This window comes from Leiobunum rupestre, chromosome 11 (genome assembly GCF_980474605.1).
Source record: "Leiobunum rupestre chromosome 11, qqLeiRupe1.1.hap1, whole genome shotgun sequence".
In the NCBI taxonomy this organism is placed as follows: domain Eukaryota; kingdom Metazoa; phylum Arthropoda; class Arachnida; order Opiliones; family Sclerosomatidae; genus Leiobunum; species Leiobunum rupestre.
The window spans coordinates 50,485,408-50,495,896 of NC_143394.1; the positions used below are offsets into that span (position 1 = coordinate 50,485,408).

General features: G+C 39.4%; 2 protein-coding genes across 3 annotated transcripts; both read left to right on the forward strand.

Moving 5' to 3' along the window:
* Window positions 1–4,789: 4,789 nt before the first annotated feature.
* On the forward strand, window positions 4,790–6,449 carry LOC149923208 (metaxin-1). Of its 2 annotated transcripts, XM_090163050.1 has the most exons (8): window positions 4,791–5,022; window positions 5,084–5,233; window positions 5,295–5,387; window positions 5,449–5,628; window positions 5,758–5,834; window positions 5,891–6,045; window positions 6,108–6,283; window positions 6,340–6,449. In XM_090163050.1, the coding sequence occupies exons 1-8, from the start codon at window positions 4,954–4,956 to the stop codon at window positions 6,397–6,399; spliced, it is 960 nt and encodes a 319-aa protein (XP_090019176.1). In that variant the 5' UTR covers window positions 4,791–4,953; the 3' UTR covers window positions 6,400–6,449. The 2 variants fall into 2 exon arrangements, with proteins under 2 accessions (XP_090019177.1, XP_090019176.1); XM_090163051.1 differs by lacking the exon at window positions 5,449–5,628 and having other exon boundaries at window positions 4,790–5,022.
* A 404-nt stretch (window positions 6,450–6,853) lies between these two features.
* On the forward strand, window positions 6,854–8,021 carry LOC149923209 (UNC93-like protein). Its single transcript, XM_090162368.1, has 2 exons — window positions 6,854–7,712; window positions 7,777–8,021. Exons 1-2 carry the CDS (start codon window positions 6,854–6,856, stop codon window positions 8,019–8,021), a joined length of 1,104 nt encoding a protein of 367 aa, XP_090018494.1.
* The last annotated feature ends 2,468 nt before the right edge of the window (window positions 8,022–10,489 follow it).

The window sequence follows — 10,489 nt, forward strand, 5'->3', positions numbered from 1 at the left end:
CGCTATAAAATCTTTGGTCCCTTTTCACGTAGGTATAATATAAGGGAGCGGTATTCCCCCCTCCCATTTCAAAGATCGCGAAAAAATCCCCCCATTTCGAAATGGCCGCCTTGCTCGGTTCAAAGTTATTACGCGTGTCCACGCTCCATCGCGGCACAGTGACGCCAGCTGCCTTCCGCGAAAGTAGACAATTTGAACCCCCCCCCCCCCCTCTCTTACAAACTACTATTCCAACGGCTATCTATAGGGCCGGCTTACCTACAATCGGAACGGTTTGGGAGGATTCGCTAAGACGGTTGGATTTATTATTATAATAATGTAGCCTTTCATAAAAGTCATCTGCCTTCCGAGACCCCAGCTGAGCCGACTTATCGAAAACCTATTTGATGTAATATTCTCGAGTACATTAATCAAAAATCGGGTAAAAATTAATGGGAAGACCGCCCCTTAACTTTAGCAACGAGTTAATAAAGCGCCCGCGGGTTCAGCTGGCGCCGATTTCCAAAAGCGAATTATCCCGAAAAGTTGATGATGATCGTTCGGCTCAAGAGAGGCCGGGACGAGTGCAATATTTAGCAAATATCAGCAATACTGACACCCATCCAGACCGATCCTAGGCAAACCAAGTTTCTCCGAGACATCGTCTTCGCTTCGACGAAAACAGAATCTGTAAAACTAACGAAATAACTCTCGCGAATTCGAGCGTCTCCCAAAAAACGAAAATAACGAGGGTTCTTTCGTACCTGCAAAAACGCCATTCTCCAAATAAAAAACTGTTCACAAAAGAGAAAACGTCCATAGTCCTTTTTCGCGGGGGAACGTGTTCATCTTGGTCATCCGCGAGCTTTTCACATCTCTTCCAAGTTCGAGATTGAAAATGATTCTTTGTCGAGAACTTGAAAAATACGAAGGGGGGGTAATACCTTTAGGGGGTCAAAGAGTGAGGAGATGTCACAATAGGGCCAGGACCATTGTGCCACCGTCCTCCGAGCTTTAGTCGTAAATTGCTCTTCCCTAAAAATGGGAGGGGGTTGACCGATATCGACAGCTCCGCGAAAGTATCTTCGCCACGTTGACCCCTTACCCCGTAAAAGTGGGGTTGGTCCGTAAGTAGCTATTAACAAAAGCAATCCCCGGTTTTACCCTAAAAGCTGTAAAATCTTCGCACCTGTAGAAGACTTTTCCCCGCGATCATAGCCTAATTACAAAAGACGCGAAATACGGGAGGTCCTTTTCCCAAGAAAAAACCACTCCTAACCATAGCTAAGAAAGTACCTTTCTAAATATCGTAACGACGAACAATATTACCGCGGGAAAAATATTGAAAATCCGATAGATAGAACATACCAGAGAAACGAGAATGCTCCATCCATTTCCGTGGTCGACTTTCCGGCCTCTAAACTTTCAAAGGCATCGTCCCCCACTCGCTCGGAAGAAGTGGCGAGGATCCCCCTTTTGACACCCCTGCCGCGATATATTTGAAATAGGGGTAGTTAACCATAGAATTCCGCTGAAAAAAGGGTTCAGAGGGAATATTTCGCATTTCACGGTCAAATCCCGGGGAAGGGAAAAATGGAGCGGGGAGGGGGAATGAAGGGGGGGGGGAAGGGTTTCGCGGGAACACGAAAGGATCACGGTGCGGAGTTAGAAAATGAAAATAGCCCCGAGATTTTTGGGGACCTTTGCAATTTACAAAGGAGGGACCATTCCCTATACCACCTTTGAAAGCGAACAAAGAGGGGAGGAGGGCTTGAATTTCGAAACCAGGTAAACGGAGGAAAGAAAAAAGTTCGTAAGGTCACGGAGAAAATTTATTGAATGGGTACCGAAAAATAGGCCTAATCCGATTTACCTTTCCAGGCCACTGCAAACGAAATGAGCACGAGAAAAAACACCTTTTTTAGGAGCATAACATACGCGTATTTCATTCAGTTACGAAATACCGAAAATAATAAAAGAAGTTCCATTAGCTTTCTAAAGACACGCCGTCAAACGTGGGCTTTTCTTTCTTATCTATTCTATAAAATTACACTCGTACACACAGTAGTTCGTTACGAAGTTTTCCGATGATTATCCCCCCTAAAAAACTATACACTATATACCTATAATAGAAAATGTAATCCAATTATTAAAAGCTTTACATTTTAAAGGGCGAAACTGAAAGTTTTAAATTATTTTGATACCTGTAAACACCGGGAATGGCGAAGTTTCAAGTCTGAGATAAGCCAATCCGCCTCCGCAGATAACGGCATATAAAACTACAGCCACTCTTATCTAACCCGGTTCGGGCTCGTCATTTACCGCTACGTGTGAACTGACTACGCTAAAATAAAATTGACAAAAATTTGGACTACTTTCGTTATAATCGCTATTCGAAAACGCTTATTTCCTCTTTTACGACGAAAAAATTAGTGGAGGAATTTCCACGCGTATATTCAGCCCACACTTCCTGTTCCGCTTTAAAAACCGCTTACACTTCCCCTTAAAACGTAGCGTCGTCGTACAGAAATTCGGGAAAAAATAAAATGTACCAAAATAATACTAACAGTTATTAATATTTAAAGGGAAACTACTAAATTACGAAAGCGTACCAGAATTATCCGGCGGTTGGTTTCGCAATAACCGGTCAAAACAACCGTTGGGAAATATTTCTATAGCGAAAGGGGCAAAGGACGGCTGAAGAAAGGACAAGGCTTAGCTAACTGCGGTGGGATCAGAATTCAAAACGAGAGCCCAAATGCTACGGAAAGGAGAGGCCCCCGTTTCGGAAAAGTTTGCTCACCAAATTTGCGCGCTCCCTGCCACCTTTGAACTCGTGCTCTTTTATCCTTCAGTGCCTCGTGATTTTTGCCGGCGGGAGGAGAAAGGTTGACTGAACGGAAACACGAGCTACAGACCATCTGCTCCGATTTCGCGGGCTTATTTTTTTCATTTTCTTCTCAATTTTTTCTTTAGTCGCCCCTTCGAAAAACCCCCTTTTCGGCTCTATCTTTCTTCATCGCGCGACCCCCTTTTTACAAACCCTCATTTATAAAAGGTAGACCTATCCTATATACTCCCCCCCCCCAAAAAACGGACAAAAGGAAAGCCCTATTCTCCTCCCCTCCCTCCCGTCACTCTGATTCCAACACCGGGGCACAAACCGGCTTTTTTAGAAGGAAGAACTTTTACCTATAAAATTTACGATAATTTTTTTCTTTCTATTTTTACCTAAAGAGCGAATAACTGAAGCTAATTTTTTCGATATAAAACGGTACTGTGGTACGAAAACCGATATTTCATTGAACGCCGAAAGTTGAAAAATAAAAATGTACCAACCGGAAGATACCGATTAGGAGAAAAGTTGAAAAACATATGGTGTGTCCACCGCGGAACCAACTTACATCTACTCGCTCGCCCGGCTAATTTATCTCCCATTCCCACTAATAATGAAAATATACCCAGAAAAAAACAGGAAATGCGGTTATTGGGCAGTATTTTGGGAGTGTTAAGCTAGCCAAACTATTAAAAAAAAAAAATTTATTATCATATTCAAGCTACGGTCCCGGAGGATGTAAAGTCAGAAAAAAAGCAGAATAATTGTTGCATGGATGAAGAGATAATCAACGGAAACAAGAACCCGAGCATGCGCGTTTCAGCTGCCCACCTGCCCTTAATATTAGCTATATATTATAGTGTACCAAAGGTAGAGGGGAATTTTTTTTTCTTCGCCTTTTCAAACTAGGGAGAGATACCCTCAAAAAAAGGCGGAAGTTTGAATCCGCCCTAAAGAGCCATCCATAAAAATACCTTTGACGTCATAAAAAGTTTTAAACATTTATTCATCCTAAAAGAGAGAGGTCATAGAACCGATGTTAATCATACAGCTACTCTAGCGGTTGTTTTACTTACAAAAATTACTCAATTGAGCTTTGATACTGAACGGCAATTTCGAAAAATGTTTAGAATTGAAAGGTTTCGAGTAACGCGATTTCCCCCTACCTTCGTGACTAACTAGCCGCGAAAGTGAAGTTAAAAAAACTACCCCTAGCTGAAATTCAAATATGAAGACTATTAGACCGAGACTGAAGCAGTTCAACAAGTTGTATATACGTATAAAAAGCTTGCGAAAGTTTGGCGCTCATGTATCTAGGTCATACGCGCTTTCTTCAGTTTCCCATTACTGCCTATATCCTGTCTCTCTCTCTCCTAACTTCAAAATCCGGATTTTCACAAGATTACTTAATTTCTTAACACTAGGCCACCCTCGTAGCAAATATTATCAAGCGTGCGAGCCGCTACGGGGGATTCTCCCAACTAAAAATTCCAGCGTTTAATTTTAACGAAACATGCAAATATTGCAACGACTTGTAGAAGAGCTACGATAAATGTCAACAATTCAGTCTATTTATACTTACACATTCTTTCGATGAAAAGTTGAAAATATAGCTATATATAAAACATTAAATCTGTCTTGACGTCTAATTAATTAACTGTCGTGCATGGAATAAATTACGTCCAGTAACTTAATCCGTGTATTGACAAAGACTAAATGACAAACATGGCCTAGGCATAACCCGCGCGGCCGAAACGAGTAACTGTACGATAGCGAGTCGCTGCGAGGAGTGATTTAAATGAAGCGGCAGCATGTTCCGTAGGGACAGTAGATGGTGAGCATCTCCCTTCGCGATAAACGTGCGCGAAATAGACCACTTCTCTAACGGCCTTGAGCATTTAAATCAAAAAGGGCGGGTGTACCACTTGGGGAGGGGCGGAAAAAGAAGCCCGGTAGGCCAGTCCGTGGTTTGGTCAAAACCCAAGCTACCCACTATCGCCATCTATATCGCGGATGATCGAAAACTTTCAGCCCCGCCGACAGTGCCATCTTTACAAAGCAATTGAAAAATTCACACCGAATTACCGATCTCATTGTACCCATGAAATGATGCAAGCACCAAAATTAAATTAACAAACATGGAACTTAAATTATGGGGACCCCACAGAAGTTTGCCTAGCATAGATTGCGATTGTTTACGAGCAATGGTAACGTTATTTATTTCTATAATAGGTAGATCTAAATATTTAATTTACAACCTACCCACAGTCTTATGCCAAATTTTGTGGAGCACCAGTCAATAACACTGAATGTAACAATCCATGGATTTCACCAAATGGTCAATTACCAGTTTTTACACACGGTCCTAAAGTTAAGATAACTTCATTCTCCGATTTTAAGTCACACCTTAGAAAGCAGGTATAATTTCAAAATTGAAAAATATCATATTTCAGCTAACTCTTTGGTTTTCACATAACAGAATTTTAGCGCTGATGTTTCCCTTACAAATAATCAAATAGCAGATATTGTTGCTTATGAAGCTTTACTAAAGAATAAGCTAAAGCCAGCTTTGGTAATTTTGTATTATGTTTGTTAAAAACTGGAATATAATAACACCAAAACTTTTCTTGAAGATGTACATTTTGTGGTGTGATCCTAGGAACTATGTTGAATTTATTAGACCCTGGTATGCGAAACATTTATCCTTTCCTTTAAATTACTTTATTCCTGGCCAAATGCAAAGACTGGCTCAAGAAGTAATAGGCTCTCTCCATGATTACAAAGACCTAGAAGAGCAACAAATTGAAAATTATGTAAAAAAAACCCCTTTAAAAACATTTTGCCATTATGGGTGAAGTAAACAAGCCAAAAATAAAAACAACCATGCCGCTGTAGTTTACTTCTCCCATAATTTTTATAATATTGAAAACTTTTTTTTTAAGGTTTATAAAAATGCCCAAGAATGCCTCTCACTTTTGTCAGAAAGATTAGGAGACAAAGATTTCTTTTTTGGCAAAAGGTAGAAAGATTTTAAAACACCTTTTGGGCAATATAAGAAAAACTTTGAAATTGCAGCCCATGCTCCTTGGACGCTACTGTTTTTGGCTATTTAGCACCGATATTTAAACTCGATGAACTGCCAAATGCCGCCCTCTGCAACCACTTGAAATTGTACCCAAATTTGGTTCAGTTTATTGCTAGAATTTTACAACGTTATTTTTCCCAACACAGTAAGATTTTTAAAATTCAATCAAAAACCGAGCTCTCTCAATTAAGAGTAAAATCTTTCCAGATTCTTCCACACGAAATGCTTTTAATGAAAATCAAAATGCAACCTTCGAGAATGAAAAACCCTGGGAAAATTCTACAAAAGACGAATTTCCTCATAAATGGAGAAATATTTTTTTATCAGGAATGTTTTCTCTGTCAGCTATGGCAGTATATGCTTTAACCACAGGCATAATACAGGTACGGGTTCAGAAAGTCATATTTCAGACTGAGTTTAAAATATTTTTCCAATTTAGGTCAGTTACGTAGCTGCTGAGGATAATTTTGAAGATGAAGATGAGCAAGAAAATAGATGAAAATTAGAAATGTTGCCTTTAATGAATAAAGTTAAAAATTTTATAGATTACTTTGTAGAGTTCTGTTACTATTTTACCATCCCAAATAAATTCTTAGCCACTATTTATAAAGTCTGCTGACAGCATGACACTAATTCATGAAACTGTAGCAGGTGTTATTTTATATAACACACTCCATGAGGCTTTGAAACCTATACAGTACATGTGTGTACCTCATCAAAAGGGGCAGAAAATGGTACTTGTTTGAACTGATGTTTTAGTTATTTCCATGCCAATCTGCTTAATAAAATCAAAATGGCAGAGAAATTGGAAAATGGAACGAACCAAATAAAACCTCATAATTCACAAAGGTTGCTAAATTCTACCAATAGTTAATAGACATATGTCTATTGTCTATTTACTTATATTGAAATACTACTATAAAACTTAATCATCAATAATTTTTCCTAGTGACATGGATTTAATTGAAGTTATGGAATATGATTTTGGGTCGAATAGTTTGAGCTATGAAAATGACCCTATGATACACCTTATCAGTCGAAGAAGTTTAATTTACAGTATATTAGGATGTTGTCTAGCTGTATTTTTGTTTTTTGGAGCGTACTCTTCAACATTTGCTCTTCAAAGTAGTTTGCACATCCAAGGAGGACTGGGAACTATTTCCCTGAGTGTTTTATATGCAATTTCTCTACTTAGCTACCCATGGCTACCATCTTTAACCATTCGTACACTGGGATTAAAGAAAACTATGGCCATGTGTGTTGCGTTTGGTTCATTATTTGTCGTGTCTAATTTTTACCCTACGTGGACCACTGTTTTAATATCATGTGCTATATCGGGAGTAGCAATGTCTACTTTGTGGACGAGTATTCCAGCTTATCTAACACGAGCAGCTTTATTATACTGCCGTATAAGTGATTTTAAGAATTTAAAAATTCGGTACAGCGATTCGAATGATCTATCAATTAAGAAAAGGGTGAAAGAACGGGAAGAATGCGTAACATCTAGAGTTTTTGGTTTCTTTTATTTCAGTTTCCAATGCTCAATGCTGTTAGGAAATATTTTGGCTTATATGATTCTAAATCCACGGATTACAGATCGGGAAGCAATGAATGAAACTATAATAAGTAACAATATATCAGTGAGTTTATATTGTGGAGCAAATTTTTGTGAGTCTGACGGTGGTCTTATATCAAAACCCGAAGAATGGAGATTACTTTCACTCTGCACAGTCTACGTATGCTGTTTTATAGGGGCATTTTTTGCAATAGCAATTGCCATGGAGCCTTTATATTACACCGAAAATGACTTAAGTAATATAAGAAAAGAGAAGAAAGAAAATAAGAATGTACGTAACTATTGACTCTTGTTTTTTAGCATTTAGTAAAGATAAAAGCAAACGAAAGAAATTCCAGGAGATATTGAGATACACAAGCAAAGAAATAGCATTAAGTTTAAAAGCTACATGTAGTTTCATGGGAAATGCTAAGTTAATGCCTTTAGCCATTATCACCCTATATCAAGGATTAGAAAACGCATTTGTATCAGGAGAATTTACAAAAGTACAACCAAATTTTTACAAATTCAAGAGAGACTATCAAGCTAAGGCCATTTTTGTTTAGGCATTCGTCTCGTGCATTTGTGGTGTGGATTGCATCAATTACATTTTAATATGCTACAGTGTAACATATATTATGGGATCTTTAGCCTGGTCTTGCTTGATAAAATGGACTGGTAGAGGACTGGTTTTGTTTTCATCTTTTGCATTGATACTTTTCAATGCTATATTGCTTCTCTTATGGGTGCCAGAAGTTGAAGAGCCACCAATTATGCTCTTTTTCATGTCTGCTGTATTTGGTTTGGCTGACTGTGGTATGCAACCACAAATCATGGGTAATATATTCTAATACATTTAACCCCAAGTTTTACTTTTGCTAATTTTTTAACTGTTTTTTATAAGCTCTGTATAGTTTGACATTTCGTGACAAGAAAGCTGAGGTTTTTGCAGCTGTAGGCTGTGCCGATTGCTTAGGGGGACTGTTGGGATTCACATTTGGAACTCTTTTTTGCTTAAGGACAAAAATTTACATATTAGTAACAGCACTGTGCGCAGCATTTATTGGCTACGTAATTTCAGAGTTTAGCATTTACAAAAATAAAAATAAATCATAGCTTCGTATGTTTCTCAAATACGTTTTTTTTTTTCAACTAAATTATTAAATTTAAAATGTAATTTACAGAATTATCTCACAGATGTCATTTAAATCGTATTTGTACACAAACATCGGTGTCGACCCGAGGCCTTAGACACCAGCACACACACAATAACTGATTAATCAGGGTGAGATATGTGTAACGGCCACGCCAACGGGGGGATACGTGGGGACAGAGGTGGGGACACCCGTGGGGGAAGTATCCCAACTACCCGTTGGGGGATTGGTAGTCGTCCTCACACGGCCTTCCACAAACTCTGCCTCCCGGACGCCTGGGATTACAGGATTGAGCCACTACTCCCGGCTCAAGGTTCAAGGTTTTGACTTGTACAAGTTAGAGTAACCCATAGATATAAGAAATGGACCTTTATATACGTTTCCTATGGAGTAACCCCTTTAAAACAGGGCGGCATCACCAAAATTGGAGCACAGTCGAAGAAAAAAAAACGAAAAAAACACACACAGAACAATTCTTAACTTTACAGAGTTAAAAACACTTATATAATAAAATAATAATAAAAATAATAAGTATCATCATAAACATGGAACATTTTTATATATAGTAACTTTGGTGAAAGGTGATCCAAAACTAACGCAGGGAAATCAGCAATATCCTGAATATTAAGTGGCACGAGCTTGTCGACGACACTTGTCAGTATTAATTTTCCAGAGAGCTAGGATGTCACATAAATCTGTTTTCGGGGTGCTTACTCTCCAAATAAACACTTCCTCGTCAGCCTCAAGAGCTGGACAGTATACAGTGATTTCAGTATCACGTGGCACGACGTCACCTATGCTTTTTCCCACAGAGAAAAAATCCCGCACAAAATGGCGGCCATAGCCAAAGCTACGAACTGAAACTACTCTTATAGAGTAGCAAAACATGTTCAAGGTTTTCCATTGGTGAGCCACAAAGCTTGCATATGGGGGAAGTACCACAAAGCCGCTGCTGGTGCTCACCCGTTAGCAGAGCCCCTGACCTTGCATCAAACTAATACGGTCTACCACGATTTGTCTGATGGAAGTTGGCCGTGTCGAGTGATAGCAATTTAGCAAACTCTTCTGGGCTTTGGATTTAGTGCTGACACTGTTTGCCAGTTCAAGAAGCTATATACTGACAGTTCGTATGTGTATAGAGCCCAAGGGATTAAAACTTACCCTATATTCAGCCGTATTGGCCTACACCAGGGATGCCCGTTGTCGCCAGTTTTCTTCATAGCATATATTAACAGCTTAGCTAATGAGTTGTTCGCCTCTGGGAAGGGAGCTGATCTACATGAGACTAGTCACAGAGTTGAAGAAATTATATATATCCCATGTTTATTCTTTGCGGATGACATTCTGCTACTTGTTAAATCACCTTCTGACTTACAAAGTCTGCTTGGCCAGTGTTCCAAGTTCTTCACAGACAGAGGCCTCCGGTTTAGTGCTGAGAAATCAAAAGTACTCCTCTTTGGTTTACAAGATGAACCGTCCTGTATCGATTACCAGTCTGTACTGCCGGGGGCTGATATTGAAATTGTGGATGAATATTCATACCTGGGAGTCACCTTCTGCAATAGGGAAAATAACTTGGAGGTCCATGTGAAAAAGCTAATGAACAAGATGAGGAGCTTAAAGTGGGCTGTGAGGAATATGGCTAGGAACTCCTATAATAAATACACAGTTGCAAGAACATTGTGGAAATCTGTACCGGTGCCTGCCATAACCTATGCCTAAGGGACTGATTACAGCTTTGGATTCAGCCCAAAGAAAAGTTGTACGCCCTGCGCTCTCATCTGGGCCTTTTTCCGCCAATGCAGCTATCAAGGGAGAGATGGTTTGGAGCAGTATGGAAGACCGAGAGGCGGCTAGCAAAATCAAGTACCTTGGTCGCC

Bases quoted from the DNA above. Each gene is read 5' to 3' on its own strand.
- LOC149923209 (XM_090162368.1), top strand. From the start codon at position 6,854: ATGGATTTAATTGAAGTTATGGAATATGATTTTGGGTCGAATAGTTTG. The intron at 7,713-7,776 runs GTAATATAAGAA...CTTGTTTTTTAG, and splicing joins TTACACCGAAAATGACTTAA to CATTTAGTAAAGATAAAAGC.
- LOC149923208 (XM_090163050.1), top strand. From the start codon at position 4,954: ATGGAACTTAAATTATGGGGACCCCACAGAAGTTTGCCTAGCATAGAT. The intron at 5,835-5,890 runs GTAGAAAGATTT...TTGAAATTGCAG, and splicing joins GATTTCTTTTTTGGCAAAAG to CCCATGCTCCTTGGACGCTA. The intron at 6,284-6,339 runs GTACGGGTTCAG...TTTCCAATTTAG, and splicing joins TAACCACAGGCATAATACAG to GTCAGTTACGTAGCTGCTGA.